The sequence below is a fragment of the Astatotilapia calliptera genome, chromosome 23 (assembly GCF_964374335.1).
Source record: "Astatotilapia calliptera chromosome 23, fAstCal68.1, whole genome shotgun sequence".
NCBI classification, from domain to species: Eukaryota; Metazoa; Chordata; class Actinopteri; order Cichliformes; family Cichlidae; genus Astatotilapia; species Astatotilapia calliptera.
In genome coordinates, this window is record NC_137443.1 from 7,223,880 (window position 1) to 7,243,848 (window position 19,969).

Consider the following 19,969-nt stretch of genomic DNA (forward strand, 5'->3'; position numbering starts at 1 on the left):
TGACAGCTGCCTTAGTTGCGAGTAGAATGGATAAGATGTGGAAAAAAGAGCTGCATTTGCAGGAGTCAGTATTCTGGACTGATAGTACCTCGGTGTTAAGGTATATCAGCAATGAAACCTCAAGGTTTAAAGTGTTTGTAGCAAACCGGGTGACCGAGATACTTAAAGTGTCCAAACCTTCTCAGTGGAACTTTGTGGGTGGTGAACGTGAGTTGAAAGAGGCAGTGGAAGGATGGAATCAGGCACAGATTCATGAGACGCTGCTGCAAAAGGGCATAAAGTGGATCTTTAATCCTCCTGCTGGTTCCCATCATGGCGGTGTTTGGGAACGTCTCATAAGGTCTGTCAGGAAGGTGTTAAATTCCATTTTGAAAGTGCAGAATTTGGACGAAGAAGGCCTTTGTACAGTTCTTTGTGAAGCAGAGGCTATTGTGAACAGTAGACCAATAACTAAAGCCTCTACTGATCCTAATGATTTGGAGGCCTTGACTCCTAACCATCTGTTGCTGCTTAAGACCGAGCCATTGATGCCACCAGGAGTGTTTCAGAAGGGGGACGTGTATGGACGACGTCGATGGAGGCAAGTACAGTACATGTCTGACCTGTTCTGGAAGCGCTGGGTTAAGGAGTACCTGCCCCAGCTTCAAGAGCGTCAGAAGTGGCAGAGAATCGGACGGAACTTCATTCCTGGGGATGTGGTTATCGTTGTCGATGATTCTGCGCCTCGTAACTCTTGGGTGACTGGAAGGATTGTGGAAGCAATTTCTGACAGTAAAGGACTTGTACGTCGGGTTGGTGTTAAAACAAAGACTGGTTGTTTGGACAGGCCAATCACTAAAGTGTGTCTTCTACAGGAAGCCGAAGAGTAATGAAAATTGACTTTTTCCAAATGTCTATTTGTATTAATGTGTATTTGTTTATTTTGAATTAAAATTGTGTCTTTGAATGTTTGATAAAGGATAGATCATGTTTATCAATATGTCTCCTACCTGGTAAGTATGATGTAATTATTGCTCTGAAATAATTAGGGGCTGGTATGTAGGAGCCATATGAGTTGTTCCCTTCTGACTAAGTGGGTTGGTTTAAATGGACTCACTGTATTGGTGCATGGGTGTGGGGCGTGTCTCATGGGTGTGGTATAAGATAAATGTGGTTGCACTCACTTGTTCACAGCACCTGATGTGATGAGCAGAATAGAATAGAATAGAATAGAATTCAACTTTATTGTCATTGCACATGCACAGGTACAGGGCAACGAAATGCAGTTTGCATCCATCCAGAAGTGCTTTAGTGATATAGATATATTACAATATATATTAGCAATAATATAGATATGTGAGTATATTACAGAAATGGGTCTGTTATGGTATGTTATAATGTACACGGTATGAAGTATGTTGTGAATATTCTATAACTATAAGTATGTACAGGCTGTAGTGAGTACAAGCTATGTACAGGATATGAACAGGATATAAATATGAAAAACTATACAGAATATGAAATAAATAACTTTACAGAATCTGGGATATACAGCTATACAGAAATGGGAACTATGCAAGTTGTAAACAGTTGTAGGATTAAAGATTATCGAATGTACAGAATGATTATTTACACAGAGCTATACAGTAGTGCAGTTAAGATAAGTGAGATATAATTCCTACAGAGGCTATATAAAGTGCTAGTGGTTGTGAGTGGTGGTTCAGTCCATGTTATTATTGTGTTTGAGGGTACAGTTGTCCATTGTGGGTGTGTGTATGTTCAGTCCATGAGTTTAACGTGGGTCAGATGTCAGGAGGCAGAGTTCAGGAGTCTGACAGCTGTGGGGAAGAAGCTGTTCCGGTACCTGGTGGTCTTAGTCCGGAGGCTCCTGTGGCGCCTCCCAGAGGGCAGGAGGGTGAAGAGTCCATGTGATGGGTGACTGGGGTCTTTGATGATTTTCCCAGCCCTTTTCAGACACCGCTTCCTGTAGATGTCTTTTATGGCAGGAAGTGGTGCTCCGGCGATGCGCTGGGCAGTTTTCACGACCCTCTGCAATGCCTTCCGGTCCGAGGCAGAGCAGTTCCCGTACCAGACTGTTATACAGTTGGTCAGGATGCTCTCGATGGTGCAGCGATAGAAGTTCACCAGGATGTCTGAGAAGGTAGGGTGAGCACGAGGCAAAACTTTCTGTTGACCGCAACATACTGCAACATGATCGTAATATTATCGCAATATGAATGCAAATTGAACACAACGTGATCGCAATTGATAGCAGCTTGAATGATTGTGATATATTTGGACTGTAACTTGATGGTGTTTGTATATTTGTGCACTAATTGATGCCATAGACCAGTTTGTAATTTTGACATAGTAGCTAGTGCAGTTATTCGTAAGTTGCAGTTATTTGTTTGTGCAGTCTGTGCGTTTGTTTGATAGTTAAACCCATATGCTGATTTGTGGTTCAGACAGTTGCATGTGGAAATAAAGAAGCAAATGATACAGAAGTGTATTTTGCGCGTTAATTGTTGCGCGTCATCGGTGTCCTCATGTTTAGCCTGCCGCGGCCATTGGTTGGAAGAGCCGCAACAATGGGGTTAGTATCTTGCCCAAGGACATTTGGCATGCTTGAGGTCTTTCAAAGAACTTTGATGTCACCTTTGCTCTTCTGTTTCTGAGAAGAATGTTTTGTGACAGATGCCAGGATTAGGAATTAGTAGAGTTCAGTCATGTAAAACATGGTTAAACCATCAATTGCTCTAAATTGTTGCAGTCACTACTTTAAATCAAGTAAACTAACTGAGGATTATTGGAAAGGGATTGCCACGTGACCGTTTTATCTCGCTCTGGTAAAAATCTCTCGAGCATTTTAAACGAGCTGGAAACTAATTTAAGCTTCATTCTTAAACAGGAAAACGGTTCAGTATTAATACAGTTTTCTATGCATGTTTTCTTTTGTATTTCTTTTTTAATATTAAGAGCTTGTCACCTGAATATAGTGCAATTGACTGTTTCCTTGGTTACAAATTTACATTTTCATACTTAATTTCACAAATGTTCAAACTTACAGGTACATTTTCCAACATCTGGTTGCAGGTCCATCATGGTGCACAGAGTAGCAGTGATCGGGGCAGGCCCCTCTGGTCTGACCAGCATAAAGGCTTGTGTCAGAGGATTTTTACTTTTACTTTTATATAATAATCAGCTAAGAGTGTTTATATTTCTGTTTGTACTCAACTTATACTCAACCAGCTGCACTTTTTAATTGCTGGCTCTCTGCTCTACAACGGAAACTATTTGCCTTCATATTATCTGTCAAGCTACAGAAAATCGCCACCCAAGAGACGACCTTGTATGAGAACACAACGTTTTTGAGATATCACTCCCGCTCCTGTCTGCTTCACTACAAAGGAATGTTACTTCCTTTTTTGTATGTTTCATACCCTTTAAATAAAGCAGAGAACTGCTGCAGGGTGTGTGAGTCTCTCTTCAGCTCTCACCCGTGCACGTTTAAAACTGCTCTAAGTGTCTGAGTGTTATTTCATTGCATCTGAGTACTTGATAATAGAATATCTCTAACATTTAATTGGTCCTTCTGAGCCAGATTGGACATTGATATTTTTCATGCTCCAACAGGGGACCTTCATCAAGCCCTGAACGTCGTGGAGTGCCTGCGCTGCAAAGTCTGTCGACAGCCCTTCTCCAGGAAGAGGGTAAAAAGTCCAGGGACGTGAGAATACTGCAAAGTCTGTTTGCCAAATTTCAGAGAGCTAAAGATAAAAAAGAACATAAGGTTGGTAATCTGCTTCTCAAGGGTTCGAATCTGCAGCATGTTTACTTACAAAAGAAAGAGAGAAGCCAAAGCATAGATACTGAGTCAAACCTATCAATGCCTCCAAACACAAAAATCGATTGGTCTGATAAGGAAATGCTGACATTTGTGTTTCAAAGCTGAAAAAACCCCCAAAGCAAATAATTTATAAATATGTGCAGAAGCCCCTGGTCAAGTAGAGTGTTTGGAGTGCCTGTGTCTCACTCTTGTTTAGATTTTCCCCTATCTTCAACATGAAAACAAACATGATGAAAAGACATTTTATGTAGTTTATAAAACCAAATTAGATCAATATTCAGATTGATTCTTGCCTGAACTTTTACGTAAGTGTTATTTTCATGTAAGATATATTTTAAGTGTACAAAGAGCAGGTAAGGTCAAACTACTGTTTTTGCTTTTCAAACTATTTTTTAAAGACACTTATTGAACTTATTGATCAACAAGAACTCTCTCGTAATATCTTTCCTGACATTTATCCCCCTCGTTTTCAGGACCTATATTTTAAGTTATATTTTAATCAAGGTATTCCATTTACACGGCACACAGTTTTGCATTCTTCTTTACATTCTTAATGGTTCTAAATAGCGTCATAAAAGCAATGCAGAAACGATCTTCTTAAGAGTATTTCTTAACTTATTGACTTGTTTTGGGACTTTTGAGCTGATCAATCATCAGCCTTTAGTATTTAGTATTTAGTATTTATTTATTTATTGTCATTGTCAAGAACAATGAAATTGCGTTTGGGGCTTCCATACAACCCAAAAAAAAAGAAGAAAATAATAAATACCCCTTAAAACCCAAGTGTACATATTTAACCCAGTGTGACTCCAATGCAATAAGACAATCCTTAGCAATAATGTTCGTAGAAATTCAGACAAAGACCTGAGAAACATGACAAAATACAACAATGCAACCCATTCAATATTATTGTACTGTGAGATATGATATCAGATATGATAGTTATCTATTTAAGAAAGAGGGGGGGGGGGGCAGGAGGGGGAAGAGAATAAAGATATGATGCACCAATGCAGACCAGTTCATTGCTATTAAGAAGTTGGATATGGTTATTGTCCGTGAGAGGGGGGCAGAGAGTTCAGGAGCCTCACAGCCTGTGGATACAGGCTGTTGGCCAGTCTGGATGTTCTGGCCTGTATAGACCTGTACCTTCTCCCTGAGGGCAGCAGATGGAAAAGGTGGCGCGCAGGGTGATGTTGGTCCCGCAGGATACTGTGCACCCTCCTCAGACAGCGAGTGGGGAAGATATTACTGATCTCTGGCAGACTTGTTCCAATAATTCTGCCAGCTTCTTTCACCACCCGCTGGAGTGCTTGCTGATCGGCCTTGGTGGAGCTGTGGAACCACACTAGAAATCCATACGTCAGAACGCTGCTGATGGCACAGTTGTAGAAGTTCAACATCAGAGATCTGGGAATGTGTGCGCTCCGCAGTCTCCTCAGGTAGTAGAGGCGCTGTTGGGCCTTCCGTACAACTGAGGTGATATGGTTGCCCCAGGACAGGTCCTCGGTCACAGTTACCCCCAAGAATTTAAAACTGCTCACCCTCTCCACCGCCTCACTGCCAATGAAGAGAGGCAGATGGTTGTTATGACCCCTCTTCCGGAAATCTACAATGATCTCCTTGGTCTTTTTGGTGTTTAAGACCAAGTTATTGTCGTGGCACCATGACTCTAGTTGTTGCACCTCTGTCCTATAGTTTGTCTCATCATTGTTGGATATAAGTCCGAGCACTGTAGTGTCATCTGCAAACTTAACAATGAGATTGGACGCGCAGGAGGAAATACAGTCATGGGTGAAGAGAGTGTATAGCAGAGGGCTCAGAACACACCCCTGAGGGGCACCGGTGTTGACCACAAGGGTGGAAGAGGTGTTCTTACCCACTCTGACACTCTGTCTACGGTTAGTGAGGAAGTCCACAATCCAGTTGCACAGAGAGGAGTTAAGTCCCAGTTGGTGGAGTTTGGGACGGAGTTTGTATGGCCGGATGGTATTAAAAGCCGAGCTGTAGTCTACAAAGAGGAGCCGTACATAGGTGTTCCTGTGTTCCAAGTGCTTCAGTAATGTGTGCAGCACTGTGGCGATCGCATCCTCGGTTGACCGGTTCTCCCTGTATGCAAACTGGTGCGAGTCCAGGGATGGTGGAAAAGCAGCTCTGATGTGTTTAATGACCAGTCTCTCCAGGCATTTGGCGGGAATGGGGGTGAGTGCCACAGGTCTGAAATCGTTCAGACATGTGACATTTGACTGTTTTGGGATGGGAACGATGGTTGCTGCTTTGAAACAGGATGGTACCAGTGAACAGGACAACGAGGTGTTATATATAGAGGTGAAGACGTCCGCCAGGTCCGCAGCACAGTCTTTTAGCACCCGGCCCAGCACTCCATCCGGCCCGGCCGCCTTCCTGGTGTTAATGCTCCGGAACACACGCCTCAGCTCATGAGTGCTCAGGACCGGAGCAGGGTCGGTTGAGGGGAGAGGGGACAGGACAGGGTCGGTGTTCTCCCTGTCAAAACGGGCATAAAAGAGATTTAGATCCTCAGCCAGAGTTTCATGTTTGCGTGTTTGTTAAATTCTGACTGAGTATTTAAACTGGAGGACAGGATCACTCATTTCATCTTGCTCTATACAGAAGAGGTAAGGCTGACACAGGGCTCGTGTTTATGGTAATATGACTTTTTAATGCAATCAGTTACAGACTGTAAGATATGCTCTAAGACGTACGGCTTCATTATCTGTGTAATCTATCTGTAACGGGAGTTATCTGTCTTTTGTAAAATTTTAAATGTGTAGAGTTACATGAATATTACGGCAAGTAAGTGTGCAACTGTATAAGCAATGCAATACATGTTGCAATGGAAACAACCAATAAGGTTTCCCTTTTTCTTTACAAAAGCTTTCGGTATTGAGTTTCACTGCAACTTTGTCTCTTCCTGTACGATATCGTACTATACGGTGTCTTGTTTAACTTTAATTTTCCCTTTTTTTCCTCCTTTGATAAATAATTTTTTCCTGTTGCAGATCCATCATGGTTCACAAAGTAGCAGTGATCGGGGCAGGACCCTGTGGTCTGACCAGCGTAAAGGCTTGTCTGGATGAGGGCATGGAGCCAACCTGCTTTGAAAGCAGTGATGACATGGGCGGACTGTGGAAATTCAAGGCAAGACTTTAGTCTAGAGAAAGATTCACTACTGACTGACTATTTTGACATTTGTATGTCTTTCATATAATATTTAATGTGCAATTTTAAACTATTATTTCTTAACATCTGTTGTCTGGAACGTCTTCTCTGCAGGAAGTGTCGGAACCAAACAGAGCTAGTATCTATCGTTCCCTTACTAGCAATGTGTGGAAGGAGATGATGTGCTACAGTGACTACCCAATCCCTGCAGACTACCCCAACTACATGCACCACTCTAAAATCTTGAACTACTTCAGAATGTATGCAGACCACTTTAAACTACTGCAATACATTCGCTTCCAGGTAGCAAGATAGAAAGAAGAGCGATCAATTTTATTATACCCTATATTAATATTTATATGTATAAACTGACCTGCTATTATATTTATTGTATCTTAGACCAAAGTCAAGAGTGTGAAACAGAGACCGGACTTTTCTCGCACTGGTCAGTGGGATGTGGTGACTGAGACTAGAGATGGATACGAGGAGAACCACATTTTTGATGCCATTATCTGCTGCACTGGTCACTTCAACTATCCTAACCTGCCACTCAAAGACTTCCCAGGTGAGTGAATATCTGTACCACCACATGATAAATGTTAAAACATGACTGTATAAAAATTCCACTCTGTTGTCTGAAAGGAATTGAGACATTTGAAGGAAAATACTCCCATAGCTGGGACTACAAGGGGCCTGAAGACATGCATGGGAAGAGAGTTGTGGTCATCGGCATCGGCAACTCAGGAGGTGACATCGCGGTGGAGGGCAGCAGAGTTGCAGAGCAGGTTGGTAGTGCTCTCTAAGTGCTCAGCTTTCTTCCTAACATTTTAGTGTCCCTTTTTTTTGTCTGATAGTGTGCCAATTTGATGTGCCTTTTGCATCCTCATTCCTCAAGCTTTACCTCCTAAAATAAAGAGTACAAGGATGCCCTTCATCCCGTGAGATAAGACAATTTCACGTTAGTGTTACTTCTTTCTTTCTGTGTCTTGTCTTACAGATGTATCTGAGCACTCGTAGTGGTGCTTGGGTCATTCGTCAGGTTTCTGACAATGGTCTTCCAGTGGACAGGTTCAACACACGCTTTGTCCATATCATGTTCAGGCTGTTGCCAATGAGATTTCTCAACTGGCTTGGTGAGAAAAAGCTCAACTCCATGTATGATCACGCCATGTATGGCCTCAAACCCAAACACAGGTGGGATATGTAAATTCTTCCCTAACGCCACGGTTTCGCTGAATGCAATCTATCACATATAAGCTGATTGTCTCATCTTGTTTGCTAAACTGTTCACCATACCAAAATTGTCCATAGACTGTGTATCTGCTATGAAGTGAACACTATTTAAATCATAATTTGTCTATTGGGCATGTGGGCAATCGTGGCTCAAGAGTTGGGAGTTTGCCTCGTAATCGGAAGGCTGCCGGTTCGAGACCCGGCTTGGACAGTCTCGGTCGTTGTGTCCTTGGGCAAGATACTTCACCCGTTGCCTACTGGTGGTGGTCAGAGGGCCCGGTGGCGCCAGTGTCCGGCAGCCTCGCCTCTGTCAGTGCGCCCCAGGGTGGCTGTAGCTACAATGTAGCTTGCCATCACCAGTGGGTGAATGTGTGTATGAATGGGTGAATGACTGGATGTGTAAAGCGCTTTGGGGTCCTTAGGGACTAGTAAAGCGCTATATAAATGCAGGGCATTTACCATGTAGTTTACCACGTAGTTATCAGAATATATTATTATATATGAATTTTACATGTCTGTCTTTCCTCTGCTGCCCTCACCTCATCAGGCTCTTCAGCCAGATCCCAGTGATCAATGACGATCTGCCCTTCCGGATTTTGTCTGGGTCGGTCATCGTCAAACCAAACATAAAAGAGATCCGTGGTTCCACTGTGGTGTTTGTTGATGGCAGTACTGCAGAAAATGTCAGAGAACCAAATTATCTGATGTGCTTTAAATATTCCAGTTCTTAATGTCATTAAAAACTATTTCAGCTCTTCTTTCTTGTCCTCTTTATTACAGGTGGACCTGATTGTGTTTGCCACAGGATATAACTACGATTTCCCCTACTTGCCAAAAAATGCCATATACAAGTCTGGGCACCGTATTGGACTATACAAACATGTTTTTCCTCCAATCCTAGAGCAGCCTACCCTAGCTATTGTGGGTTTTATCCATTCTGACGGAGCCATCATGCCTCAAGCTGAAATGCAGGCCCGTTTTGTCACTCGTGTCTTCAAAGGTAAGGAATTTCCAATAAAAGAAAATTTAAAAACTGAGGTGAAATAAAATCTTTTACAGTAAAATATCAAATACATTGCATTTTACTAATGATTGACGCTGTGTTGTCTTCGTAGCGCTTGTTAAAAATAACACAGCATCCACTTATGCTTTGCGAGCTACCGCTCCAAACATTTTATTAACATCCTTATACCACACCACAGACCAGTCTTCTTTTATGCGCTCTCCCTGGAGGCATTCATGACCTCCTCAATACATGTTCTGAAACAACTTCACTTTTCTTCACAGTTTCATGTCCATCTAGTAGTTTCAAATCAGACACCGTCTCTGCATGTGACACATCAACATTTTCATCTTCCTCACCACATTGTTCCTCCCTTAATGTCTCTTTAGTCTTCAGTAAGTTGCGATGGTTCCTTCTGAGCACATGATCTTCTTCAGTTCTTACGTTCTTACATATGATCTTGGACCTGCTTCCTGAAGAACAATGGCTTTCCTGTTCCATGCATTCTGATCTTGGATTCTCACTACATCATCCTTTGCAAGCAATCCAAGTGCTCTTGTTCCCTTGTCATATTGCTGTTTTTGTTTCCATTTCAGATGCTCTTGCTTTTTATAATTTCTTCACTCTGCTTGCTCTCTGCATAGCAGGGCAAAGTTGTGTGTAGCTTACGACTCGTCAGCAGTTCTGCAGGGGATAAACCACAGTCAAGAGGAGCAGCCCTGTAGCTCAGCAGAGCTAAATAAGGATCTGATTGACTGTCTGTAGCCTTCTTCAGAAGCTGCTTGATGATATGCACTCCTTTTTCAGCCTGTGGATGTTGAGGACTTGATGTGACATGTTTAAAGCCATATTCTCTTGCGAAATTCTGCCATTCTTTGCAATTATAGCAAGGACCATTGTCACAAATGACAGTTTCTGGTATTCCATGCCTGGCAAAGATGGACTTCACATGTGTGATCACATTATTAGCAGTAGTACTTGTAAGTAGAGCAATCTCAGGAAAGTTAGAGTAATAATCTATAACCAACAGATAGTCTTTCCCATTAAAATGAAATAAATCTGTTCCTACTTTCCTCCACGGTGCTGTAGGACGTTCAGGAATCATCATGGGTTCCCTTGCCTGTCTGCTCTGAAACTTCTTACATGTTTCACACTTTCCGATCATGTTCTCAATGTCTTTATTAATACCAGGCTAGTACACAGCATCTCTAGCCCTCCTTTTACACTTTTCTATTCCCAGGTGTCCCTCACGTATTCTTTGAAGTACCACCTGTCTCAGACTACCGGTATGTGGTATCACGATCCTATTGCCTCTCAACAGCAGTCAATTTACCACGCTAAGCTCTGATCTAACATGATAATACTTTGAACAGGACCCTTTGGGTCAGTCTCCTTGGATATTTTCCATCACTGTTTGCAGCTCCCTGTCTGCAGCTGTCTCCTCACATACTTGTTTTATCTTTGCGTCAGACACTGGCAGACTCCACTATCATATTAACATGATCATCTACTTCTTTCTCAGTGGAGCTTGCTTGACACACCTGTGATGCTCGTGACAGTGCATCTGCTAAAGCTAAATACTTGTCTGGTGTGTATATCAAGTCAAAACTATACCTCTGCAGTTTCATCATGAGACGCTGAATCCTCGGCGACATCTCATTCAGATTTTTCTTAATGATTGACACAAGAGGACAATGATCTGTCTCAACTGTAAAGGTAGGAAGACCATAAACATAACAGTGAAAAATATCAAGTCTATATGCCAGCCCAAGACATTCTTTCTCAATCTGAGCATATTTGGTTTCAGCCTTAGTCATGGATCTAGAAGCATAAACAATTGGTTTCCAGCTCCCCTCTTCAGCTTGAGGTAAAACAGCTCCAAGCCCATTCTTTGAGGCATCTGTTGAGATTTTCAGACTCTTAGTTGGATCATAATATGCAAGCACTGGGCGCGTTGTCAGTGTGGTCTTTAAATCATTCCATTCTTGTTCATGCCTCGCTGTCCATTTAAATTCCATGGAATCACGAAGTAACTCCCTTAGTGCTGATGTTCTCACTGACAAGTTAGGTATGAATTTTCCTACAAAGTTGATCATTCCCATCACTCTGAGCACACCTCTCTTATCTGTTGGGTGTGGTATGGTTGCAATGGCTTTTATTTTTCTTTCATCTGGCTCAAGACCTCCAGCAGAGAATTTGTCTCCCAAAAATGTTATTTCCTTTACACCAAAATGACAATGCTTCCGGTGGCTTCAAATTTCCATCTCAAACAGAACTTTGAACTGCTATCGCTTCCACACTCTCGCTTTTACTCCTGGTACTATTTCTTGTCTTCATAGGGCTTGTTAAAAATAACACAGCATCCACTTATGCTTTGCGAGCTACCGCTCCAAAACATTTTATTAACATCCTTATGCCACGCCACAGACTAGTCTTCTTTTATGTGCTCCCCCTGGAGGCATTCATGAGCTTTCTTAAATACAGTGCCCCCTGCTGGTAAACCTTATCATTACATCAACATCTACATATCAACACAGTCACTATCTTTACTCTTGCTTTCTCTCTTTTGCTCTTCAGGACATAAGAAACTGCCCTCAAACCAGGCCATGATCAAAGCTGTTGAGAATGACACCAAGAAGATTGCAAAAAAGTATTTAAAAACTAATTTTCCCCTCTTAGATTTAGTAATAATAAGAATATTTTTTGCAAATCATTTACCAAAAAAGTGAAGAAATCATTTAAACCTTTCAACCCTTCCTTGTTTAAAACTAGGTGTGTGGATCTAATATTCTATTGGTTAACTTATTTGTTTTTTGACTTATCCTCTTTACAGCTACGTTGTGTCAAAGTTAACACCTCTGCAGGTGGACTTTGTTGAGCACATGGACGACTTAGCAAAGGACATTGGAGTGCAACCAAATCTCCTCTGGCTCTTCCTCACAGACTTCCCTCTATTTAAGAAAGTTCTGTGGGGGCCTGTTACAGCCTACCAGTACCGGTTGATGGGACCAGGAAAATGGGAGGGGGCACGCAAGGCAATCTTCACTCAGTATGACCGCATGTACCAACCTCTAAAAACTAGACAGGTCTGAAAAAAGCGTTTATTTTCCATACTCTGAGTTTTGCTGTATGCACCAGTCAGCCAATCAAAGATGCATTCTTATAATCTTTTCATATGTCTCCTCCAGCTGAATGCACAACAGAGTTCAACGACAGGTTTCCTGATCAAGCTTAGCTTGACATTCATGGCTGGAGGAGCTGCAATCTACTACATCCACCGCAACCCAACCACCATCTCCACCCTCGTGTCCAAGCTGCGTCCACAATCAGTCTGATTGAATGAGAAACCCAGCACCAGTATCTCATCTTGCACCTCCTTTGATACTTAGGGTTTCAAAATAATTTGAGAAATAACAGTGAAGCTATTAAGAGACAATACCAGTCACTAATTCCCATAGTTAGTAACACCACACTGAAAACAATGACAGAGGCTTGACTTGGATTTGACATGTTGCATAAAATACCATTATAAGAAGATCTGTTAATGTCATATACTGACTCATTTAAGTACTGTAACCATTTCTAGGGTAACATATAATTAGGATCCTATGATTACTTATTTCTTTGATATGCTAAGAGGTTATACACTGTAAGATATTACAGCAGATTATCATGTTTTCTGTCAGCAGTATATTACATTATTAAAGACTTTAAAAGCTGTACTGAATAATTTATAAATATTCAGTATGTGCTCCGAATTGTTTGTTTTATTTATTAATTTATACGTTCTGTTTTTGATGTCTCTTGGCCTGTTGTATGAGGTTTAACAATATCAGTCTCTGTGAATCTGTTCACTTAACTTCTTATCAAATACAAGGTCAAGGGGTCATCGACACACTTGGTGTATGTGAGACAATGAAATAAGATAAACTTCTGTCAGTGCGTCCCAGGGTGGCTGTGGCTACAATGTAGCTTGCCATCACCAGTGTGTGAATGTGTGTGTGAATGGGTGGATGACTGGATGTGTAAAGCGCTTTGGGGTCAATAGGGACTAGTAAGGCGCTATACAAATATCGCGATGGGCGTAGCTCAAGAGTTGGGAGTTCGCCTTGTAATTGGGAGGCTGCCGGTTTGAGCCCCGGCTTGGACAGTCGCTGTGTCCTTGGGCAAGACACTTCACCCGTTGCCTACTGGTGGTGGTCAGAGGGCCTGGTGGCGCCAGTGTCCGGCAGCCTCGCCTCTGTCAGTGTGCCCCAGGGTGGCTGTAGCTACAATGTAGCTTGCCATCACCAGTGTGTGAATGGGTGGATGACTGGATTTGTAAAGCGCTTTGGGGTCCCTAGGGACTAGTAAAGCGCTATACAAATACTTACCATTTACCATATAAAAGATGTGGTCAAATCATTGTAATTTTGTCATTAAACTACCTCAGAGCTGTTTGAGTGAGAGAAGGCAAAAATACTTTTAACTAATATTTAACTAATATTGATGACCTTTATTACATTTTCTGTTAGTTATCTAAAAGATATAGTTTGGAAAATATTTTAGAAGTCCATGTCCATGAATGTTGTTTTCTGCTAGAGAAAGTAGTTAAAAAAAAATAAAAGACCAATGATAAGTTTATTTATTACACTGTCAGAATCAGAAAGACATATCTTCATTGATACGAAGACATGTCTTTTACATTCTGCCCACTGGAGGCGTTGTTCTACAGCGCAGTCATGACTGTTGCAGGGACAAACACAAACATCTGCAGGTGCAATATCAAACTGTAATCTGGGTATAGTTTTACAAGGATGATGATTTTGTTAATAACTCTGTAAGTGATTATGGTTTTTGTAATTGTTTCAACTGTTTACACCTTTGGACAGTGTTGGGGAGTAACAGAATACATGTACCGCCGTTACGTATTTAAAATAAAAAGTATGAGTAACTGTATTCCGTTACAGTTACCGTTTAAAAAGGTGGTATTTAGAATACAGTTACTTTGTTGAAATAAATGGATTACTTTATTATTTTCCTGTTTCATATTGTGGCGGGTCAGGCCGGTTTGGGTTTTTTTTTTTTTTTTTTGCCTGTTTGGGTTTTGTTTGACAGCTATGTTCTGTTGTTCCAGGCAGCAGCGTTACTGTTGCCATGAAGAAAACACTATAAAGATCGATGTTGCACATTGTGAGTTGGTTTTTCAGCTCTCTGCGAGCGCTTTTGTTGTTGTTGTTGTTGTTGTTGTTGTTGTTGTGCTAAGCTAATAGGCTTAAAAAATGTAGCCTAATGGTATGGGGCACCGTTTGTAAAGTGAAACATGCTGAAATTAACGGCAACATTTTTCCACATTTAGCTCAAAACAAGTCCTTTTTTACAACATTTAGTAAAATATTTGTAACTTTTCATATTTAAAACAGAATTTTAAATGTTAAATATTCAATCTAAATGTTAAATCTAAATATTATATTTATATCTAAATGTTAAATGTTAAATCTAAATATTATATTTAAATCTAAATCTAAATTTTAATTCTATATATTATATTTAAATCTAAATGCTAAATCTAAATATTATATTTAAATCTAAATCTAAATGTTAAATCTAAATGTTTAGGCTAACATGCAAATTTATTGCACGGATCAGCGGAAATACCAAAATAAAAGCTTTCCGAAAACCTCCGGTGCAAAAGTGTGCCGGTAGTGGTCAGACACGGTCTCACTCCCTAAGCGTAATAATTTTCGCTAGGTGACAAATTGTCAACATTTTATGCTTTCGGGTACACAACACGTTCCTAAATGATGGCATCGAAAACAGGAGAACACATGAGAACCGTTTGGACTCAATCTACACATGTTCGATCATTTTCTAAAAATCGCTTTGGAAAACACTATTTTACGTAATTTAACTGCTAGTTAAGGTTAGGAATGAGGTTATGGTTAAGGTTAGGTTTAGGGCTGGAACACATGGCTGGAACGACTATTATGGCGGGACCTTCATTCCACTGGAATTCAGCCATAACCCGGCACAGACCACTAGAAAGCACGTCCGGCAATTTAGCTGAAAACATCGGAAGATCCATTTTGTCGGCCATCCAAAGGTTCAGCAGTAGTGCACTCTTAGCAGCTGCAGTCTCCACTTCACAATCACTGCAGCACATGTCCAGCGATTTTGCTGGACATGGTCGTAGGCAAGAAGTGAAGCAGCACATGGCGAGGAGAAGTGAGGGGGAGAGCAGACACAATTTTGCACCGGAGGTTTTCGGGAAGCTTTTATTTTGGTATTTCCGTTGATCCGTACAATAAATTTGCATGTTAGCCTAAATATTTAGTTTTCTGTAACATTTAGATTTAACATTTAGCATTTAAATATAATGTTTAGATTTAATATTTAACATTTAGATTTAATATTTAACATTTGATGAAAAGTTAAAAATATTTTACTAAATGTTGTAAAAAATTACTCGAAAAAACATGTTTTTGTAAGGTTTGAGCTAAATGTGGAAAAATGTTGCCGTTAATTTCAGCATGGTTCACTTTACAAACGGCGCCCCATATTATGGCAGTGTAGTCCGTGCTGCAGGGAGAATGGACTGCCATACCCATTATGTGTCTGTGAGCGCGAGGAGGGAGAAAAATGTGAGTGGAAAAGTACGAGCTGTCACCGAGCAGAAACAATAATAACCACTGCAGCCAAGAAGAGTGCCTGACGAGCCCAGTTGTAAGTAAGCTATTAAGACTCTGCTGTAGCTACACTGTGTTCCTGTTTTCCTCCGAAACAACAAGTTCCGTTGGAGCAGCCTTTCAACGCCTCTCTCTGTCTTTATTTTTCAGCTACGAGCCCGACACGGAACCAACGTATTAGCCAGAGGTCCCTTTACTACAGTTCGGAGCCGCGGACCTTCAGTAATAGTAATAAATTACACAGCAACAGTACATTCATGCAGTTGTAAAAAGCATGATAATATATTAAGTAATCCAAAGTATTCAGAATACGTTACTCTCATTGAGTAACGTAACGGAATCTGTAGTGGAATACATTTTAAAAGTAACCTTCCCAACACTGCCTTTGGATTATATCATCAGATAATTCAACAGGCTGATGTTTTTGGTGTCCTTAAAAGGAATGTTTAGGGGCAAGAGGGTGGCAACATCATCAACAATGTTTTAATGAAATAAGAAATAAATTACAGGGAATTCAGCCAAACTAACATTAGTTCAGAGAAACACCCAAAGCATGCTGTGAACTTCTCTGTCCTTCTTCTGAATCACTGAGTGCCCCATTAATTCTCCAGGAAATAACAATACCATTAGCAAGATAGCAAGAAGATCTAGAGTCTTTGTCTTTCCTGTCTTTACAGGATCAGTAACAAATATAAATAAATTCTTACTTGTCATTTTATGTCCTGGTTGTTTTCCAAAACACAGGCCATATTGTTTGGTCCTCCACTATTAAATGAGAGTTAAAAGATTACCTGCACTTTAACTCGTTTTATTAAAGCACCGGTTAAAAATCTTGGTGTAATCTTTCACACAAATTTAAAATGTGAAAAGCAAATCAGCGCTGTGGTCAAGAGCAGTTTGTCCCAGCTCAGGTGAATCTCAAGATTAAAATCTTTAAAAAAAGAAGCACATCTGGCAATGATTATGGAAATGAATATGCATTCTTTTGTTATGTCTAGAGTGGACTTCTGTAATACACTGTATACTGGAATTAGTTAATCATTAATGTCTGCTTTCCAGTCACTCTTCATCCAGTCATGTTGTGGTTGAAGCTTATTTTGAAAGGGGGCCATACACAAATCTAAACAATTACTAAGAATGACTAACACAACAATTATTATCCAATTATTATCTGATTCTCCCATGAATTACTGAATACTGAATAAGTCCGGTAACTTATACAGTTTGCTTTTTGGCCAGCTTTCCTTTTAGTCTGGTATTAGAATAGACTTTATTAAGATAGCATCTCCACTTCAGTCTTAGTGACTAAAGTACAAACCTTCTTTGTGGTACAAACCCCAGTGATACCTGATTCCTAAGTACAACAAACTAGACTCCTGAATCTTACTTCCTATAATATGTAAATCAAGAGAAAACAGTGAAAAAAAAAAAAAGAAGGAAAGAAGCAGTTCAGCCTTTATATTTGATAACAAATTTATGTATTTACATGATAGAACACTTAATACAAACCACACTAACAAACACTGGGCCTAAAGAGACTTCTCCTCTATAACAGAAAGAGTATAGCAGGGTTTGGAGGTCTGGGCCAAGTTGCTGTCAGGAGAGTAATATAGAAACCCGAACCTTTAAACAGCAGGATGTCATGGAGGAGCCAATCAGCAGCAAACACATCGATAGGCAAGCCCAAGAATCAAGCCATTCAGAACAGAGCCATTGAAGCCTACAGAAGGATCTTCAAAGATCCTCAAATTGAAAGATGTCACACTATTACAAAAGATTTGGATAAAAACCGCAATAAAGGACACACACTACGTCACATATGACCCAGATGCAACAATGCAAAGATGTACAGATCTGAGAAACTGAGTCTTCCCATCATGTGGGTTCTAATAAGAAGCACCTCTTTTACTCATTCCAGCACTCATTTATAGAATATTTGAAGAGAAGGGTTAAAGTCCCTCCTCTGGCATATTGTTTAACTGATTGCACAACAAGAGTTCAGGTCATGGGAGCTTACACACCGTTTAACGCCCAACACCGGCTAAACAGGACCGACAAGCATATAACTGAAGAAGGTGAGAACAACTGACATGTCTTTCAAACTTACCGGTACCTATTTTTGTGCACATAGCTTACAATGTTACTACTTTTGAGGTAGTTGATTATGGAAGACAGAAGAAGAAACATAAAAATGTGCATGCAGTCTCATGTTTGTGCATGAAACATGTCTGACTCACAGTGTCTTTCCATACCCAAGTGTTCAGTAATGGTTCGACGTGTGGCAGTAGTTGGAGCAGGCTGTTCTGGTTTGGCCTGTATCAAGATCTGTGTGGATGAGGGGCTCGAGCCTGTCTGCTTTGAAAGCAGTGATGGCATTGGCGGCATGTGGAATTTTAGAGTAAGTGGGGGCACAACCACATTGCAAAGTTTGATGATTGTTCTTACTGTTGTTGAATCCTGTTATTACTGTATATGGAGAAAGGGTTTAGCTTGTCCACAACAATCATTATAAACACTGCATTAAAGTGTACAATGGTTGCAGAGAGATGTTTTTACCTGCTTTGCTCTTGTTTTCATGTGTGTCAACAGGAGACACCTGAGCCAGATCGAACCAGCATCTACCGGTCCTTGGTGGTCAATACCTCCAAAGAAATGATGTGCTTCAGTGATTTTCCAATGCCATCTGACTATCCCAACTTCATGCATAACTCACAGCTTCTGCAGTACTTCAGGCTCTATGCTGAACACTTTGACCTGCTTAGATACATTAACTTTCAGGTAGATGGCATCTCATCAGCTCAAGTATTCTATGAAAGCAGTGTTGTTGATATTAATGTATATTTTTCTGTGAATGTGGGCATGCACACCTCAGACCACAGTGAGGAGTGTTTTGCAAAGGCCGGATTTCTCTCTATCCGGCCAATGGGAAGTAGTGACCATAAACAAGAACGGACAGGAAGAGAGGCACATCTTTGATGCCATTCTGGTGTGCTCAGGTCACTACACCCATCCAACATTACCATTGTCTGACTTTCAAGGTAAATAAATGGACATCTTAGAGTAATAGTATTTAAATCATGACATTCTTGGAAAAAATGTTTTCCTTGTGACTGTAGCAAAATCTGTATTCCTCCAGGGCATGAAACCTTTTCTGGCAGGTGTCTTCACAGCTGGGAATATAAAGATGCAAATGCCTTCACAGGAAAAAGGGTGGTGGTGGTCGGCACTGGCAATTCTGGAGGTGATATTGCTGTGGAGATTAGCAGATCGGCCGAGAAGGTGAAATGCAAACGTTTGGTTTGTCACGGAGGTACGGGACTGAGAGAGATGATCAAATGTCGACTGTACCGCTTTTGTATCGACAGACCTTTCTCAGTACACGTCAAGGGGCCTGGGTGCTGGGCAGGATGTCCACCAATGGCGTTCCTCTCGACATTGCAGTAATCAAACGGATCAACAACGTCCTCTTCCAATTGCTCCCCAAGACTTTGGTCAACTGGGCAGCAGAGAGAGCACTGAACAATAAATATGACCACATATTGTATGGTCTAAAACCCAAACACAGGTAATGTACGTGCTTTTGAAATAGTCGTCACAACTTCACGAAACTTTAAAAAAGACAGCACAATCCCCTCAAACCTGAAAGACACTTACAATTGTAATTCCTACCTAATAAAGACGAAAATTAATCAGAATTATTTCTATATTTTTTCTTGTCTGACATAAGTCTTTCTCGAGTTTTACTCATAATTTCATCAGTACCAGCATGGCATGAGCTGACAATTAGACAACAGCATTTGTAGCAACAGAGACTTCACTACTTTACTTCTTTCACAGACTTATGGAGAGAAACCTTATGATCAATGACGATCTCCCAGGCCGAATCCTTCAGGGGGCAATAGTCATGAAGAACAATCTGGAAGGGTTCAAGGACTCTAGAGTTGTATTTGAAGATGGCACGGTGGAGGAGAACATTGACGCCGTGGTATTTTGCACAGGTTACATTGCAAAGTTCCCATTCCTACCATCAACTCTGTCAGAGGGACCATATGAAGAGGTGACACT

At 40.9% G+C, this 19,969-nt stretch overlaps 2 protein-coding genes across 5 annotated transcripts; both read left to right on the forward strand.

Moving 5' to 3' along the window:
• Nucleotides 1–6,843: 6,843 nt before the first annotated feature.
• LOC145424109 (flavin-containing monooxygenase 5-like) lies at nucleotides 6,844–12,997 on the forward strand. The gene is made up of 10 exons (XM_080296966.1): nucleotides 6,844–6,982; nucleotides 7,118–7,306; nucleotides 7,403–7,568; nucleotides 7,646–7,788; nucleotides 8,001–8,197; nucleotides 8,784–8,919; nucleotides 9,017–9,236; nucleotides 11,817–11,889; nucleotides 12,073–12,325; nucleotides 12,428–12,997. The coding sequence occupies exons 1-10, from the start codon at nucleotides 6,851–6,853 to the stop codon at nucleotides 12,572–12,574; spliced, it is 1,656 nt and encodes a 551-aa protein (XP_080153092.1). The 5' UTR covers nucleotides 6,844–6,850; the 3' UTR covers nucleotides 12,575–12,997.
• A 1,437-nt stretch (nucleotides 12,998–14,434) lies between these two features.
• LOC113016660 (flavin-containing monooxygenase 5-like) lies at nucleotides 14,435–19,876 on the forward strand. Of its 4 annotated transcripts, XM_080297030.1 has the most exons (9): nucleotides 14,435–15,501; nucleotides 15,748–15,941; nucleotides 16,055–16,132; nucleotides 17,823–17,979; nucleotides 18,162–18,302; nucleotides 18,494–18,682; nucleotides 18,777–18,942; nucleotides 19,041–19,469; nucleotides 19,742–19,876. In XM_080297030.1, exons 5-8 carry the CDS (start codon nucleotides 18,171–18,173, stop codon nucleotides 19,346–19,348), a joined length of 795 nt encoding a protein of 264 aa, XP_080153156.1. In that variant the 5' UTR covers nucleotides 14,435–15,501; nucleotides 15,748–15,941; nucleotides 16,055–16,132; nucleotides 17,823–17,979; nucleotides 18,162–18,170; the 3' UTR covers nucleotides 19,349–19,469; nucleotides 19,742–19,876. The 4 variants fall into 4 exon arrangements, with proteins under 4 accessions (XP_080153156.1, XP_080153155.1, XP_080153157.1 ...); XM_080297029.1 differs by having other exon boundaries at nucleotides 17,823–18,302; XM_080297031.1 differs by having other exon boundaries at nucleotides 17,823–18,302; nucleotides 19,107–19,469.
• The last annotated feature ends 93 nt before the right edge of the window (nucleotides 19,877–19,969 follow it).